Source organism: Amblyraja radiata, chromosome 18, assembly GCF_010909765.2.
Source record: "Amblyraja radiata isolate CabotCenter1 chromosome 18, sAmbRad1.1.pri, whole genome shotgun sequence".
NCBI classification, from domain to species: Eukaryota; Metazoa; Chordata; class Chondrichthyes; order Rajiformes; family Rajidae; genus Amblyraja; species Amblyraja radiata.
In genome coordinates, this window is record NC_045973.1 from 42,500,316 (window position 1) to 42,518,467 (window position 18,152).

At 41.3% G+C, this 18,152-nt stretch overlaps 1 protein-coding gene across 3 annotated transcripts; it reads left to right on the top strand.

Annotated features, from left to right (window-relative positions):
• The first annotated feature begins 291 nt into the window (after positions 1-291).
• Positions 292-17,770, top strand: tamm41 (TAM41 mitochondrial translocator assembly and maintenance homolog). Of its 3 annotated transcripts, none has more exons than XM_033037242.1 (8): positions 292-531; positions 2,726-2,908; positions 6,292-6,384; positions 10,249-10,399; positions 11,437-11,582; positions 11,691-11,856; positions 16,949-17,011; positions 17,138-17,770. In XM_033037242.1, the coding sequence occupies exons 1-8, from the start codon at positions 400-402 to the stop codon at positions 17,224-17,226; spliced, it is 1,023 nt and encodes a 340-aa protein (XP_032893133.1). In that variant the 5' UTR covers positions 292-399; the 3' UTR covers positions 17,227-17,770. The 3 variants fall into 3 exon arrangements, with proteins under 3 accessions (XP_032893133.1, XP_032893134.1, XP_032893135.1); XM_033037243.1 differs by having other exon boundaries at positions 428-538; XM_033037244.1 differs by lacking the exon at positions 292-531 and adding an exon at positions 1,285-1,644.
• The last annotated feature ends 382 nt before the right edge of the window (positions 17,771-18,152 follow it).

Consider the following 18,152-nt stretch of genomic DNA (forward strand, 5'->3'; position numbering starts at 1 on the left):
TCCACATTCACACCTGGACCTCCAGCGCCCTCCACATTCACATCTGGACCTCCAGCACCCTCCACATTCACACCTGGACCTCCAGCACCCTCCACATTCACACCTGGAACTCCAGCACCCTCCACATTCACACCTGGACCTCCAGCACCCTCCACATTCACACCTGGACCTCCAGCACCCTCCACATTCACACCTGGACCTCCAGCACCCTCCACATTCACACCTGCTGACACACACTGAGCCTCCAACCCGGTCCCTGCAGTGCGCTCCTCCCGCCGGCAGGAGGGGCAGCAGCGGCGGTGTGCGGCCGGCGCCGTGAGACCGCGGACTCGCTACCTGCAGCCTCCACTACTCGAGGCCGGGGCTGGGGCCGGGGCCTGCTCGCCGCCCGCCGCCGTCATGCCGCTGCCCATGTTGCCGAGTCACAGCGGGCTGGTGCGGAGGATCCTGGCGCACTTCCCGCGGGACCTGAGCCTGGCCTTCGCCTACGGCTCGGGACTGTTCCCACAGGCTGGGCGGCCCGGACCAGTGGTGAGGGGGTGAGGAGGGGGATGTGGGTGGGATGGAGGAGGGAGTCGGGAGTCGAACCAGTAATTCTGTCCTATTGATTAAATGTAAATTTTATCTCTGTTTGCTTCGTTCTCAACTTCCCACCAGCTAACAATGATCTATTCTACATCTGCTCCTTTGATGTCCCGTTTTCACACCTTACCCCCCTTCCATATCTCGGTGCTACACCTGGCTCTCAGTCTGAAGAAGGGTCTCGACCCAAAACGTCACCCGTTCTCTCCAGAGATGCTGCCTGTCCCGCTGATTTACTCCAGCATGTTGTGCCCATATTGACATGTCTCTTAGAACTAACTCCTCCATTGCCAAAGTGAGGACACAGGTAAACTGGAATAAACGCACCTTATAGTCCACTAGGGAGGACTACAACGCATTGAATTCTCAAGTAACCCCCCCACCTCACCTTGAATCTACTCAAGTCCTTACAAGCCCACCTTTCTTTCCACTCCCCTTCCACCACCTGTCGTCCAGTTCCTTTCCCCTCCTCCTCCCCTGTTCATCACCAATCAGTTTCCTTATTTCCTATCCCCCATTTCCATCCATCCATCTGTTTCTACATTTCATTCCTCACCTTCCTTTTTAGATTGCACCATCTGCATTACCTTTGTCTTTTCAACTTATCACCTCCAGCCTTTGTGTCTATCTCCACCTTCTCTGAAGAAGGGTCCGGATCCGAAATGTCACCCATTCCTTCTATTTGGAGATGCTGCCTGTCCTGCTGAGTTACTCCTGCATTTTGTGTCTAACTTTGGAGTACTATTGTGCAGTTGTGGAGGATTTGGAGGCAGTGCAGCAGGTGTTCATCAGGATGCTGTCTGGATTGGAATATGTTAGTTAGAGGGAGAGGTTGGACAACTTGGATTGGTTTTTTTCTGGAGCATCAGAGACTAAGGACTCACCTGAAAGAAGAATGTACAACACTGAACGTGACTCTATAATACTGTGGTGAAAAACAATGAGAGATGCTGTCTGACCCAGAGTCCCTCCAACAGTTTGTTTTCTGTTCAAGATTTCAGCAGTCACGTGAACTGAAGCAGTTATTTTTAACTGAAGTGCAGAGAATTGGGACGTCTGAGGGTATATTATTGCTTACTAATATTTATTCGTAATATTTTACAGTCCAGAAGTGGATTTGAGGTCTTGTTGATGTTTCTTGTTGAGGTCTTGTTGATTGTCCTTGTAAAATACCACAGTTGGAATAACTAATTTAGGGAAGTTCTCCTTATTTCAGATTAACAGTGATTAAATCCATGTATGGGATATGTCCAATTGCAATATCTATGAAAACAAATATTAACTAAATTTGAAGGTAGACAAAAATGCTGGAGAAACTTAGCGGGTGAGGCAGCATCTATGGAGCGATGAAGACAAAAATGCTGGAGAAACTCAGCGGGTGAGGCAGCATATATGGAGTGAAGGAGACGCTGCCTCACCCGCTGAGTTTCTCCAGCATTTTTGTCTACCTTCGATTTTCCAAATCTTTAACTAAATTTGAGATGTTTAGATGCAGTTGAGTTTGCAAGTGTTAAACAAGGGACATGTTGAGGTGGGAAAATGTCAGAAAAATTCTGGTGAGGGAAATTAGATCAATTTTCTTGCCCACAAGTATTTTTATTAAATATCTTCATGACCCTATGTCCTACGTCCTATTCCTTTGTCTATTTTGTTCCTGGCGCAGTATACATAAATGAATTATGGATTGTCACCAGGTTGTCCTGTGCATTACCAGAGTTTCCTCTGCTCTTTTGAGAGACCAACATATATTTTCTTGCATTCTTTTTTTTAATTCAAAGTAAACTTTATTCAGTATAAAAAATATATACAAAACAGGTAATGTGCAAAAATTTCTCCCAACATTCTCGGAGAGTATACGTACATTGAATGCGTCGTTGCGTAGTGTTTACACAAGTTGCATAATTTTACCCGACATCTTTGCCACCCGTGTGGCCCCCTGGCATGAAACCTTCACTTATTTTTCGGGGCATCTCCACCACACCCTGCCCACCAATGTCCAGCAGCAGAAAGACCTTAGACTGTTGCCCTCCCCCACAGAGCCTTGGCATTGGCATTGTTGCTTAATTATAAATAAAATAATTGAAATTGTCACGTCTCAGATTTATTTGTTTCCTAACAATGTTGTCGCCTTTCTCACTTTTAGAATAATGTGCTGGATTTTATCTTTGCCGTTGATGATCCCGTGACCTGGCACACAATGAATATTATGAAAAATCCACAGCATTATTCTTTCTTGCGATTTTTTGGACCAAAGCACGTCAGTAAAATACAGAATAATTATGGAGCTGGAATATATTACAATACATTAGTACCATGTGATGAGAGGGTAAGTAAGCTTAACATGGAATGTTGTATTGTATGCAAAATGTAAGAAGTGAACTTCATCTGTTTATATTCCATTGTGCCAGTTTCAGTTTAGTTTATTGCCACGTGTACCGAGGTACAGTGAAAAGCTTTTGTAGCATGCTAACCAGTCAGCGAAAAGACAATACATGATGACAACCAACCCATTCACAGTGTACAGATACATGATAAGGGAATAACGTTTAGTGCAAGGTAAAGTCAGTAAAGTCCAATCAAAGATATATTGTATCCTAACATCCCAGGAGAAAACATTAACTTTCATTTTGCTTATTTCTGTTTTCATTTGCTGAAAAATGTTGTTAGTTCGAAATCAGATATTTCTACCTTTTTAATACATTGCTTAAAATAGTATAATGCAGGATACCAATTATAATTACTTCCACATTAAAATATCTAACACATCATTAATAGATAATTAACAAATACAATTAAAACAGAAAGATTGTCATTCTTATTTGGTATCTATCGGCTTTGGAGTGGCTAGTTGTTGATATACCTGGTATAGATTGTTGTGGGTTAGTTCCCACTCCAGAGACTTGAGCACAAAAATCTAAATTGACATTACAGTGCAATAGTTAAGGATTGCTGTGTTGTTGTTCCTTCTTGTGAATAGGACTTTAAAATGGGCAATGTCATAGTCATAGAACCTTACAGTGTGGAAACAGGCCCTTCACCCCAACTTGCCCACACCGGCCAGCATGTCCAATCCACACTGGTCCCACCTGCCTGCATTTGACTAGCACGTTGAATGAACGCAGCGGGTACGTCGGAGCTCGGGGACGTCTCTTAGTGGCTCGTAACGCTATCGGCAGGTACTCGGGAAATGCGGTAAGCTCGGGAAGACTCGTGAAGATTTTTCATCATGTTGAAAAATGTCCACGAGAGCCCCGAGTACCTGTGAGCGGCCATTACCGTAAATCTCCAAGTTCGAATCAGGGCAAACTCGGGAGAACTCTTGAATGAACTCGTACAGTGGGACAGGGCTTTAAATGTGTCTTAAATGTCACCATTGTACCTGCCTCAACTGCTTCCTCCGGCAGCTCGTTCCATACAACTACCATCCTTTGTGTGAAAAAGTTACCCCTCAGATTCTTAATGAATCTTTCCCCCCTCACCTTAAACCTATGCCCTCTGGTTCTTGATTACTCTACTCTGGAAAGAGACTCCATGCGTCTTCCCGATCTGTGCCTTTCATGATTTTGGACACCTCTGTAGGACCACCCATCATTTTTCTGTGCTCCAAAGAAAAGAGTCCTAACCTGCTCAACCTCTCACTGCAGCTCAGGCCCTTCAGTCCTGGCAACATCCTCGTAAATCTTCTTCACACCCTTCCCAGCTTGACAACATCTTTCCTACAACATGGTGCCCAAAACTGAACCCAATACTCAAAATGCGGCCTCAACGATGTCTTATACAACTGCAAAATGACCTCCCAACTACTATGTTCAATACTCTGATGAAGGCCAAGCCTGGAAAGCAACCTTCCACCTTCCAGGCAGCAGCATTGTCTGCTTCCTCAGGTAATAATAAGGATTCCATGTGGAAGAATAGGAATCCGAGGGGTAACTTTTTCACACAAAGGATGGTGGGTGTCTGGAACAAGCTGCCAAAGGAGGTTGGTGAGGCAGGGACTATCCCAACGTTTAAGAAACAGTTAAACAGGTACATGGAAAGGACAGGTTTCAGTGGATATGGTCCAAACATGGGCAGGTGGGACTAGTGTAGCTGGGACATGTTGGGCCGAAGGGCCTGTTTCCATGTTTCTATGACTCTACGACTAAGAGCAGTGAAGGTTCTGTAGAAGTATTTGTGATAGATTTATGAAACTCGCTACCTGAAAGGGAGCAGGGTTAGAGTGAAATATCTTTATCACATTTGATGCCTGAAGAGCTGTGAAGGATGCAGTCTGCGGTGCTGCTAATCAAGTGATGGAAGGTGGCATTAGGCAGAGTACCTCTTTCTCGATTGGCAAAGACATAACAGCCATTTACATTTTGTGTGATAAATTTTCTGATATTTTATATCCTGGCCGATACATATTCCTCATTCATTGTTAATGGAACAAATTGCTTTTTCATTATCACTTAAGAGTGTGAATCATTTGTGCAAATTGTCTGTCATATTCCTGCATTTCAAAATAGCTGTGTTGACTGGAAAGCAATTTAAAGACATTCTGAGATTGTGAAATGTGTGTCAGTGGAAGTTTGTCTTTTTATGAGCTTGCTGTGGATCAACACTGCTATTATAATTAGACTGTACATTTATTTTAGAATATCCATTTCGAGATTGAAAACTAGTTCCACTTATAAAATTACAAAACGATTAGGTCCAGCTATTTTAAATCAAATAATTTATACGTTATAAAACAGATAATTGATCGCAGAAAGGACACAAATGTTATGCCATTAAATATAATTTACTTCAGATGCTGAATTGGAATTTATCTTTGCATTCGAGATTGTCACAGCAAAATCTATTTCATGTAAATACAAGAAATTGTAGCCATGGCATGTCAGCCTTTTAACATAGCATTGAACAAATTCAGGCTGGAGTTCTGTGAGCAGACTAGTTCTGTAGGGATCTGTGCTGGGACCACTGCTGTTTGTGATATATCTAAATGACAATGACACCAAGATTGTTGGGGTTGTGGACTGTGAAGAAGGCTGTCAAAGTATAAAGCACGATATTGATCAGCTACAGAAATGGGTGTAGAAATGCCTGATGGAGTTTAATCCAAGCAAGTGTGAGGTATTGCAGTTTGGAAAGCCAAATGTCAGGGGAAAAGATACAATTAATGGCCTGACCCTTAACAGCATTGATGTACAGAGGGATCTTGTTAAGTTGGAAAGGGTGCAGAGACAATTTACAAGGATGTTGCCAGGACATAAGGGTCTGAGCTATGGGGAGAGGATGAGCAGGCTGGGCTCTATTCCCCAGAGTGCAGGAGGATGATCTTGTGGTGGTGTATAATATCATTAGAGGAATAGATCGGGTAGACGTACAGAGTCTCTTGCCCAGAGTAGGGAAATCGAGGACCAGAGAGCATAGGTTTAAGTTGAAGGGGAATGATTTTACAGGAATCTGAGGGGTAACTTTTTCACACAAATGGGTGATGGGAGTATAGAACAAATTGCCGGAGGAGGTCATTGACTATCTCAACATTTAAGAAGCAGCCAAGTGGAGCTAGTGTAGATGGGACATGTTAATCGGTGTGGGCAAATTGGGCAAAAGGGCCTATTTCCACACTATATGACTCTATAAGAAGCTAACATAGCAGAGGGAACTAATACAAAATCAGTTGTCATAACCTATTGGTATTATTTTCTAATACTTCTTCCTCCCCAGATAATCAAATATGGTGTTATCAGTACGGGGACTCTGATTGAAGACCTTCTTCATTGGAAAAATTTATACATTGCTGGAAGACTGCACAAACCTGTAAGTTCATGACAGTTTTAGTTTTGATACAGAATCTGGTTGGACTACTTATTGTGTTGAAACACCATGGAAGCTGCAAAGGACTAGGGTATTTAATTGGGAGAGACTATTTGTCACTATATATTTTGGTTCTTTGTTTTAGCTTTGCCCATTCTTTTACACTTATCATTCTGTAATCATCAAGCTAAAAGGGATCAGCAGCAGATTGTATTGAACCCCAATGAACACAGAGACAATGGTTAAACTTTGTAAGTATTTGAAGATCATTATGATTGAGACAAATACAAAATAAGGGCATGGTACGAATCTTGAAAAAGACTGGAATAATCCCAATATTGTTTTTTTCACACTGTTAAAATAAACTCCAGGAAGTGTTATAGAACAGAGGCCTCACCGTGCAAGAACATAGTTCCATGAAAGTGTACATGTAGGTAGACAGGGTGGTGAAGAAGGCATTTGGCACACTTTCCTTCATTGGGCAGAGTACAGAAATTTGGACGTCATTTTACAGCTGTACAAACATTAGTGGACTACAGTTCTCATTGCTCTGCCATATGAAGAATGTCTTTAAACTGGACACAATACAAAAATATTTATGCGGATATTACTGGGTCTGGTAGGTTTAACCTGATCGGTGCCACCCTAGAAAATACTTGGTCAAAGTATACAAGTGAAAAAAATCTAGGCAGTGAACAGGTTCAGCTATAAGGAGAGGCTTGATAAGCAGGATTTTTTTTTTCCCTGCAGTGTATGGGCTGAGGTTGACTTTACAGAGATAATGAAAACCATGAGGTGCATAGATAAGGTGAACAGCCACAAACTTTTTCCACAGGATAGGGAAGTCTAACACACAAAACATAGGTTTAAGGTGAGTAAGAAGAAATTTAAAAGGGACCTGTGGGGCAAGTTATTGACACAGAGGGTGGCGCATACATGGACAAGCAGAAGTGGTAGATATGGGTACAATTAAGCATTAAAAAGTGAAGTGAATGGGAAAGGTTTGGCGGGATATAGGTTAGGATGGGGCAAGTTAAACTAACTCAGTTGAGCATTTTGGTCAGCATGAATAGGAGAGCCAACGGGCTTGTTTCCATGTTGTTTAGCTCTATAACTGATTGATTATCAGAATAACCCCCACAATATGTTGCACCTCTACTTCCCAACATGTGGCACAGCTAAGTCGACCTGCTGTTTAACATAGCTCAAAACCCAGGTTCAATCCTGACTTTGGGTGCTGTCTGTGTGGAATTTGCATGTTCTCTCTGTAACCACATAGGTTTCCTCCAGTGCTCCAGTTTCCTCACACATCCTAGAGACCTGCAGGCTGGTAGGTTAATTTGTTACCGTGAATCTCCCATAGTGTGTAGGTGAGTGGTTAAATCTAGTGGTGGTGCGAAGAGGGATTTGAATGGGAAAATAAAAGGTGGGATTAACATAGGATTAGTGTAGATGCAAACTCAATGAACGAAGGGTCAGTTTCCATCTTGTGTCTTCCTATGACTATGTATACATGAATGAAAGGCTGATACATGTAAGTCAATGCTTCATGCTTTTTAAATAGGTCCACAATATAGTAATCGTCCATGTCAACCAAGATGCCTCATTTGACCACATTTGGTCTATCTATCTATTCTATCTATAGATAATTAAAGCTCTCATCTTGTTTGTTTGTGAGTCTGTCTGTCTGCGTATCTGTCTGTCTGTCTGTTTGTGTGCCTGTCTGTTAGTCATGCCCTGAATTACGCCAAAACGGTACACAATAGCGCTATAAAATTTGGACCACCTTACTCACCATTGTCCTGTGGTGTGTTGTATCAAGTTTCGTTCAGATTGATGGTATAGTTTACGTTATTTACATTTAAAAGTTTACACATTTAACTTTTCACTTAACTTCTCACTGTAAAAAATCCAAATCCAATTGTTGGCCCTGCTCGTTACAATGTTGCAAATCGCAGGACACTGAGTCCTGGCAGCAAGTGCAATTGGATTTTTTTTTTTTACTAACTAAAAACAGTGAGGGTGAATAAGGGGAAATGAGCCTTCCATGCGCAGTCAGGGGCTATGGGTGAGTGGTGGAATATTGCCTTGGGGAACGGGTTGCGTTGGTGGACCAGGCCTCCCGTGGGGGCTATGGGTGAGTGGTCGAATATTGCGTTGGGGGAACGGGTAGTGTTGAGCGACCAGGCCTCCCGTGTGACAGGGACCCAACGGATCCCACTTGGTCTAGTATCCCTCTAAACCTCTCCTATCTAAGGATCTGGCCAAATGTCTTTTAAATGTTGTTATTGTACCTGTTTGAACTATTTCCGTTGGCAGCTCCGTCCAAATAGTTACCACGTTCTCTGTGAAAATGTTACCCTTCAGGTTCCTGGTAATTCTCTCTCTTTTCACCTTAAACTCAAGCCCTCTAGTTCTTGATTTCCCTCATCTAGAAAAAGTAGATTCTGTGCATTTACCCTAACCCCCTCCTATGCTCCAATAAATAAAGAATATCTAGTCTTGGATATTATCTCCACACGGATACTGACTAATCTGTTGGGTATTTCCAGCATTCTCATTTTGGTTTCCAGATTCAGCAAAAACTAATTTCACAGAGCGGCACAGTGGTGCAGCGGTAGAGTTGCTGCCTTACAGCACCCGAGACCTGGGTTCAATCCTGACTATGGGTGCTGTCTATATGAAGTTTGTATGTTCTCCCTGTGGCCGCGGTGAGCTTTCTCCAAGTGCTCTAGTTTCCTCTCATGGTCCAAAGACTTACTGGTTTAACTAAATGGCTATTTGAACATTGGAATTACCTGGACAACTCCAGTCTCATGATTCAACCTATGCTCATTCCCACCCTGACTGCAACATAAAGCCAAAGATAGACACTAAATGGTGGAGTAACTCAGCAGGACAGGCAGCATCGCTGGAGTGAAGGGTTTCAGGTTGAGACCCTTCTTCAGACCCGAAACGTCACCCCTGTCTTCTCACCAGAGATGCTCCTGTGTCCAGCATTTTGTGTCTATCTTCGGTTTAAACCAGCATCTGCAGTACTTTCCTACACATTTTGGCTGCTACATGAGGACATATTGTTTTCTCAGTTCTGATGAAGCATCATTGGCCTGAAATGTTAAATCCATATCTCTTTATACAGATATTGCCTGACATACTCTGTGTTTTCTTAACATTTTGTATTTTTGTTTCAGCTTTCCAGCTTTTGCAATTTGTGTATTTTCAAATACATTTTGTGTAATAATCACAAACCTTTCAAGAAATAACTAATCATTAAGCAAAAAGATGGAACGTTCATTCTGAGCACATCAAACTGAACACTGGAACCATACTAATTGAGCTGTGGGTACAAATTCCAGCTTTCAGTTCGAATACAGATGCTCCCCGATTTACGATGCTTCGACTTACGATATTTCGACTTTACAATCGGCAAACGGTCACTTCTGGTCACGTGATCGCAAATGTTTTAAACACGTTTTCAACTTGCGATATTTTCAATTTACGATGGGTTTATAGAAACGTTATCCTATCGTAGGTCGAAGAGCAGCTATATATGTATCAGCCTTCTGACAAACTCTTTCCAACGAATCATTGAATATGGTTGACACTATGCAATGATAGTAAAAATATTTGTTAAAAATTAAATAAAGTATCTAAACTCTTTAAAATCCTAAAACAATTTTTTTCTTGTATTGTATGCAACTTTCTGCAATCATGTTCATGCATACGTGCATCAACAGTTCCCGCGACTCCGATTCCCTGTAGTCAAATGAATAAGCAGCTGGCTTGACTCATCAACAGTGGGTCCATACTGCTGGACTATTCTGAAAGCCATAACATGGCATTACTGAAATCTGTGTTTAATTGCAGGTGAAAATTTTGATCCAAGATGAAAATGGCAAATTGCAAGCTGCATTGGCTAAGAATCTGAAGAGTGCAGTGATGGCAGCCTTTCTCATGCTGCCAGAATCATTTACTGAGGAGGAGCTCTACGTCCGTATCGCTGGGCTGTCTTACTATGGTATATGACAATTTCACTTGACTAGATGGCAGCTGACATGTTCCCACATTATCTTGCTGTACTCAAATAAAACAAAAAATATATTTAGAATATGGTAGATTGGGAATAATCAAGAGAGATCCTTGATGATCTTTCATCAGAATTGAAATGTCCCATGACGCTGCCCGACCTGCTGAATATTTACAGCAATCTCTTGTTTTAATTCAAACTTGCAGCCTGTACATATTCCTCTGACACTGTTGCTCTATCACCACCCTCCCCCTCTCACCTTTGGCAAATGAGTTTGTTCTTGTATCTACCTGAACCAACCTCTTTGCTTCATCTAATCTTTTTCAGAGTTTTGAATCTCTTCCCCTTGATGAAACTTTCATTCACATCTTCCGATGGCTCCCTTCCATTTGCAATCACTATACATGGCAATTATATTTTAATATTTAAAACTGCAGTATAACCTTTTGCCATCTGACGGTTCTTTTTTTTTTTGTTTTTTTTTTTTGAAATCTTTTTATTTGAATTTCACATCAATTTGCATACATACAATGATAACAGACAGTGACACTCAAGGCATAATTGTGCAACAGTATGTAAGCGGCCCTCAAAGCCCTTACCCTTACCCACCTTCAACCCACCCGAATCAGGTCGGAACCAAACGGGGACAAACAACACTCACATACTTACACATCCACACAAATACGTAGAGATAAACAAAACAAAATGTACTGGGGGAAAAAAAGAAGGGAAAAAAAAGTCACTAATAACAGTAAATAAGTAGGTAATTAAATAAATAAGTGTGGGGAGGGGGGGGGGCTAAGAGGGGGAGCAGCTGCAGTAAAGCAGGACAGTGATGGAAAGCACTCAGTCCTCTTCCGAATCCGGGGACAAGTTAAGAGAGTTAACAAGTTCCAGGAAAGGGTTCCATGTGTCTAGGAATGTCTTGGTAGAGCCTTTGAGAGAGAACCTAAGTTTTTCAAGCTTTAAATTGGAGAGTTCTAATTTTGACCTCTGCTAATTGATGGTGTTCATTTCTTTTTAATCAGGTGATTTCCGAATGATTATAGGAGAAGACCGATCGAAAGTAATGAATATTGTCAGTGCAAATATGGAAAATTTCCAAAGACTCTACAATCATATTTTACAGGAGTGCCCTCAAGTGGTCTATAAGCAGCATTTGGGTAAATTAGAGGTACGGTGCCAATGTTTGCAAGTAGATTGGATGGAATATTACATGTATAAGTTAATCTAAATTCTAATTTTGACCTCTGCTAATTGATGGTGTTCATTCTTTTTTAAGCTCGATAAAAGTCCAGAAGGTCAATTGAATCTATTGATGGCTTTGCCCAGAACTCTTCAACAAGAAATCACTCGTTTGGTAGATCAACCAGGAAAAAATAGAGATGTAGAAGAGATTCTACTTCAAGTAGCTCAAGACCCAGACTGTGGATTGATAATACAGCTATGTAAGTGTGATCTATCTGATATTTTAATTCATGTATTATTCACAATACGTGTGAGTAGATTGCAACTTACAGCAATTATTTGATCATTTACAATTAGCTTTTGAGTGTTATATATTCCAATTTAGAATTCAGTCCATGAAGGATAACAATCACTCCTATTGTACAGTCATAGAGATATATAGCATGGAAACGGGCCCTTCAGCCAAACGTATCATGCTGACCAAGATGTCTGTCTGAGCTAGTCCCACTTTCCTGCATGCGGCCCATATCCCTCTAAACGTTTTCTATCCATGTACCTGTCTGAATGACTTTTGTAGCCGCCTCCACAGCATCTTCTGGGAGCTCGCTCCATATACCCACCACTCTGTGTGAAATGGATGGTACCAACATATTCAATTCTTGGCCTGTCTTCAATATTTTTTTCTGACCCCACACAGTACCAAGTTCTCCTACCCTACCTACTCTTATCCTGGATTAATAGGATAGATATTTAGAATGATAAACTTTTACCCACTGTAAATGCACTACTAGTCCCAGCAAACCTGGTGTACAGGTCAAAAATTAATGCATTTTCTTTGCCAATGCAGTGACAGACCGAAATTAAATTAATTTTGGAGAATATAACATATGATGAATAGGCTAATAACTAGCTATGAGGCTATGAGGTTACAAATGAGACAAAAAAAAAAAAATCTCTGAATTAGATATGACATTAAAATTAAGGCAATCTACAAAAACGACAACAAAATAGTGGAATATAATTCCCAGTTTTTGCCCCTATCTTGTCCCAAATTTGCTAGAGTAATCAGGGAGAGTCTAAGCTCTGGCCTCCACTATTCAATTGTTTTATTATGTTTTCACCTTTAATAATAATAATAATAATAATAATAATACATTTTATTTATGGGCGCCTTTCAAGAGTCTCAAGGACACCTTACAAAAATTTAGCAGGTAGAGGAAAAACATGTAAGGGGAATGAAATAAATAGTAGAGACATGACTAGTACACAAAGTAAAGACAGAATTCAATACAAAACAGAATTAAATACAAAAAATTTAAGGTACGTTAATTAATTCTCTTAATCCTTTGGACCCCATATTCAAAATCTCTTTTTTTTTCATCGATAATAAATTCCAGTTTGTGACTCCGAAAGATTGAAAAATAATAAATTCACTGTTCATTCCATTGACACACATTCTATAAATTAGTGCCGACAATGTCCAAAAGTAAATCGTCCCCAAGACTTGTTCCAAAAACATGGTGCCAGGTTGTGCTGTAGTTGGAGTGTCATTTGTTGCAATCGCTTTAGAAACTGCTTTGTTCACTCCAGTTTTGCCCTGGCTGAATGTCGTGGGGTAAACTGAACTGACCTATTCTGCTGTAATGTTTTCTCACCCCCCGGGTTTTGCAGCCCCCGGGCTCTCTCCGCCCCCCGGGCTCTCTACCCCCGCACTCTCTCTCCCCCCGATCTCTGCCCCTCTCTGTCTGTCTCTGCCCCCTCTCTCTCTATCTCTGCCCCTCTATCTCTGCCCCTCTCTCTATGTCTCTGCCCCTCTCTCTCTGTCTCTGCCCCTCTCTCTGCCCCACTCTCTTTGTCTCTGCCCCCTCTCCCTGTCTCTGCCCCTCTCTCTCTGCCCTCTCTCTCTCTCTCTCTCTCTCTACCCCCTCCCTCTCCCTCTCTAGACACTCCTGCGTGTTGGGGGCTAGGCGCGTGTGGATAGGGTGGGGATGGGGTAAAAGGAGAGAATTAATAATAATATAATATCAAGGGGGGTGGTTAGTGTGTGTGTGGGGGGGGTGGTGGGGTGGTGGTTAGTGTGTGTGATGGGGGGAGGGGGGTTAGTGTGTATGTGACCGCAGGCCGCCCCCCCCACCCCCGCGCATTGAGGGGACGGGACTCAACGGGTCCCACTTGATCTAGTAAATCATAAAAGTGTGATAATTAAAGAAAGTACTATAACTACATTTTCAAAATGATCACTATTGCCTGTATTATTCAACATTACTATAAATCATCCTAGTTTCACTGTAAAATGGTATTCAGATTATTGACATCCTGATTTAATTTCATAAGAGTGAATAAGCCAGATGCCTTCAAGGATGGCAGGCATTAACTTTGACAGGAAATGTCACATACATTCAAGGCAACATGGGAAGTTGAAGATTCAGTAGCTCAAAAGCTTCTATAGATGTGTGTGATACTTGCTCAGTAACTTGGATCAGTAGTAATGTTAGAACAATCCTTGGGTGTGTTGTGGAAGAAGAGAAGGGGCATATGGTTGGCTGGGAATGTCGGCAGTGCTGAGGAGACTAGGATTTTTTTTTCCTGGTTCCACATCTAAGGTAAATTTGAAAAGAAAAGACATTTTTTATTTTGATGGCCTCCAGCAATCTCTTCAAGATAAACAGCAAAACTAATTTGGAGTCTGAAGAAGGGTCTCGATCCAGAACGTCACCCAGAGATGCTGCCTGTCCTGCTGAGTTACTCCACCATTTTGTGTGGTGTAAACCAGCATCTGCAGTTCTTTCCTACACAAAACTAATTGCATGCTCCAGTCAATTTCTTTTTAATACCAGAGAAGAATTTAAACTCCCATATTTTTCTAATTAAGCTCCTATATTTGTTAATTATTTTGGCAATCGGGGAATAATGGCAAAAATAGCATTTGCCTGGTTAGTACATGGCAAATGTATAGTTGAATGTATATAACGTTTTCCGTGAGATGCCAATTCTGGCTACTTTTGTCTGTTATTTGCAGTCGACGAGACTGATAATGGAAATTAGATCTGATTTCACTCTCTTATTAAATTTGAGACAGTTTAGGAATTCATTTACCATGTAGGCATATAAAAACATAACTACGATCACTCTTAATATCTGATTATCGTGTGGTAAAATGGTTTGACATTAGAATTCTCTGGCTTTGATAAAGACTATATTTCTTTGATTAATTAATGCCTCAGGTGGTGCTACTTCTGATCAACAATGCATCCTGCTCAACAAGGCTTCTTTGGATTAGATTTCATGTGAAAGTAGATGCACTCACTGAGAAGAATAAGAAATAAGAGCAGGTGTACACCCTACGTCATTCAGTGACCTTCCATGTAATCTCCACCTTGTACCCACATTTCTGATCCCATTGATATCTAAAAATCTATTGATTTGATGTATTGAAAATTCTTGTTAACTGAACATCAACTGTCCTCTGAGGAAGATGAATTAAATGATTCACAGCTCTTTGAGTGAAGGAATCCCTCAACACCACAAACCTTTATCTTAAGACACCGTGACATTATTCTGTTCAGTAATGAGAGTATCACAAGTCTGTCTGACTGTCATTTATCCCTTATCTGTGTTATACTGCAGCAGTTTTGTGTTTTTTGATTTGCTTTATATGTGACAGGAGTCAGTGGTACTAATTTTAAAGCCCTGAGATTTTCACTTATTTGATTCCGGATGAAAATGTTGCATCCTTCCTTCCCTTAAATAAAAAATGCACACCAGACCAAAGGCTGAAAATCGTAAATAATGGATACAATCCTATATTTTGCCCTTATACATTCTTGGTATTCTTTTGCCAAAGTATCAACCATTTTTGCTGCACTTGACATGCTCCTCCACATCTGACTCCCATAGGAGTTTAGCAATCCAGCGTTTACATAAGTGCAAGTTGGTGCTTTGTTTAAAATAACTTTTAGCAAGAACTTAGGGCAAAAAAACTGGTGATTTTCTGGCTAAAGTCAGCAATATCAATAGCTTGATGCGAACTGCGATAAGTACCCTTCTGAACAAAGGTTGAATTCCAACTCTCTGCTTGAATCTGATATTGCAGACTCATTAATTGTATTGTATTGTATTGTATTGTATTGTATATCTTTATTGTTATTTTCCTGAGTACTCACATACCCAGAGGAAACAAAAAAACGTTACTCAAACCAGTGTCCATTCAGTGTGCAGTAAAAAATAAATAGAAATAAAAATACATATATCATGAACAAGTTTAACACTACTCTCAACTAAACATCAACAGGCGTTCCGATCGGCAGCGGCACGACAGTGGCTCTGTCCAGGTTGGTGGTTGGTGCGCGATACTTTGGCAGGGGGCAAAGTCCGTTTAACAGTCTTATAGCCTGCGGGAAGAAGCTGAGGAGCATCCTGCTGGTTTTGCAGCTAATGCTCCTGTACCTCTTCCCAGATGGCAGGATGGAGAATATGTGATGCGATGGGTGGTAGGGGTCTTTGATGATGGAGATGGCTCTGTTGATACATCTCTTCCTGTATATGTCCAGCAAGAAAGGGAGTGGAGCACCAATAATCCTGCTGGCGGTCTTCACAATCCTGTCAAGTTGGTGCCGTTCGTACGCCTTGCAGCTCCCGAACCAGGAAGTGATGCCGTTGGTTAATGCGCTCTCGATTGTCCCCCTATAAAAAGTTCGTAGATGTGTAGTGGGGAGACCTGCTTTCCGTAGTCTTCGGAGAGGGTGTAGTCGCTGCTGGGCTCTCTTGACCAGTGCTGTGGTGTTGGTTGTGGACATCAGGTCATCTGACAGGTGGAGTCCTAGGAACTTCACGCTGCTGACCCTTTCCACATCAGCTCCATCGATGTGCAGAGGTGTATGGTGTTGTTTTCCCGCCCTCCTGAAGTCAACCACCATCTCCTTAGTTTTTCCCACGTTGAGAATGAGGTTGTGGGATTTGCACCATCCTGTGAGCAGCTCCACCTCCATCCTGTACGCCGACTCATCATTGCCACTGATGAGACCCACCACTGTTGTGTCATCAGCGAACTTGTTGATGAAGTTGTTATTGAGTCTAGCAGTACAGTCGTGTGTAAGCAGACTAAACAGCAGGGGGCTTAGGACACAGCCTTGGGGCGAGCCAGTGCTCACGGCTATGGTTTTTGATGTCCTACTGCCCACCCTGACTGTCTGCTGCCGTTGTGATAGAAAGTTCAGGACCCAGTTACATGTGCCAGCATCAACCCCCATAACACTATCCAGAAATATATTTGGACTTATAGAGCATGAATTATTTTAAATAAATATGAGTATAAGATTTTTAACATTTGGTTTCTTTTCCCCAAATTACAAGGTGTAGCTGGTATCGTAAAAACTTCAAGTATAACCCAAAGTGCAAAAGGAATCCTTACTGCTGGTAAGAAATTCCCCCCTCTCTTAAATAATTGTATAATGTAATACATTCCGTTAAAACGCTCTTGACAATATTCGGTTTAATTTGAGTTTTGGACATCATTTCATGTCTTGTTTCTTATGTACTTAGGTATGAAAAAATCAATTACCTACAGCATGAAGAAGATGCATAAAATGTGGAGGGGCTGGAGAAGAAAAGCCGTCAAAAGTGTTTGCTAATTATAATTTAAACTACATTTTTTTAAATATTTTTTTTATGAAGCTTAACAGCTATTTGGGTTTTTTCGCAAGTCCCTGCGATAATTTATAGAATCATTGTTTGTAAAGCCTGGAGAGTAACCCTTTTCCACTCAGTATCGTCAATAGTAACTCAATGCCTTTCATTCCCAAATAATTTTATGAATACATATTTACAATATATACTTTGCATTGGTCATCATTACACTGTAACGGAACATCAGTGTAAATATCCAAGTGTTGCAATAGTAGGCATTTAGAGATTAGTGGGTTATTAGGATCTTGTTATGTAAACTGAATAAAGGTAAATACATCAATAGGAAACTTAGGTTCTATAATTGTTATTTAACCATCTGTAAGTGAATTTCATTTACCAACATTGCAATGTCGCAGTGGGCATGCACATTTTGCTTATTTGTGAAATTTGTTTTCAGATCACTTGGAAAACATTTTTAACTATGTTGATTTAACTGAACATTGAATAATTGAACACTGTATTAAATCAACATGGTTCGGAGAAGATTAAGCAACTGTCCTTGTTCATATGATTGGCGCTGCACCATTTGGTGAATTTACCCATTGAACTTATTTACTTTCTTCAGTGCAGGAGATGGCCATTCGGCCCATTGCATTCAAGCCAGCTGCCAAATGCAAGAAATTCAAGGCAGCAAGACAGCCAACAGTCTGTCTGTTTGTTCGTCTTTTTTTAATCTTTAGTATATGTTAAAAGTCTGTGTAAATGTTCTCCGGTTTGGTTTATGTGGGGGGGAGGGGGATTTTTTTTCTTCAGTTTCTTACCTTGCCGGAGATGCGATTATTTTCCGGATCGCATCTCCGGTCACTCTGCGGCCTACCATCGATGGAGTAGGAGGCCTCCTCGGACTGACTTTGTGCCCCACCGCGGGGCA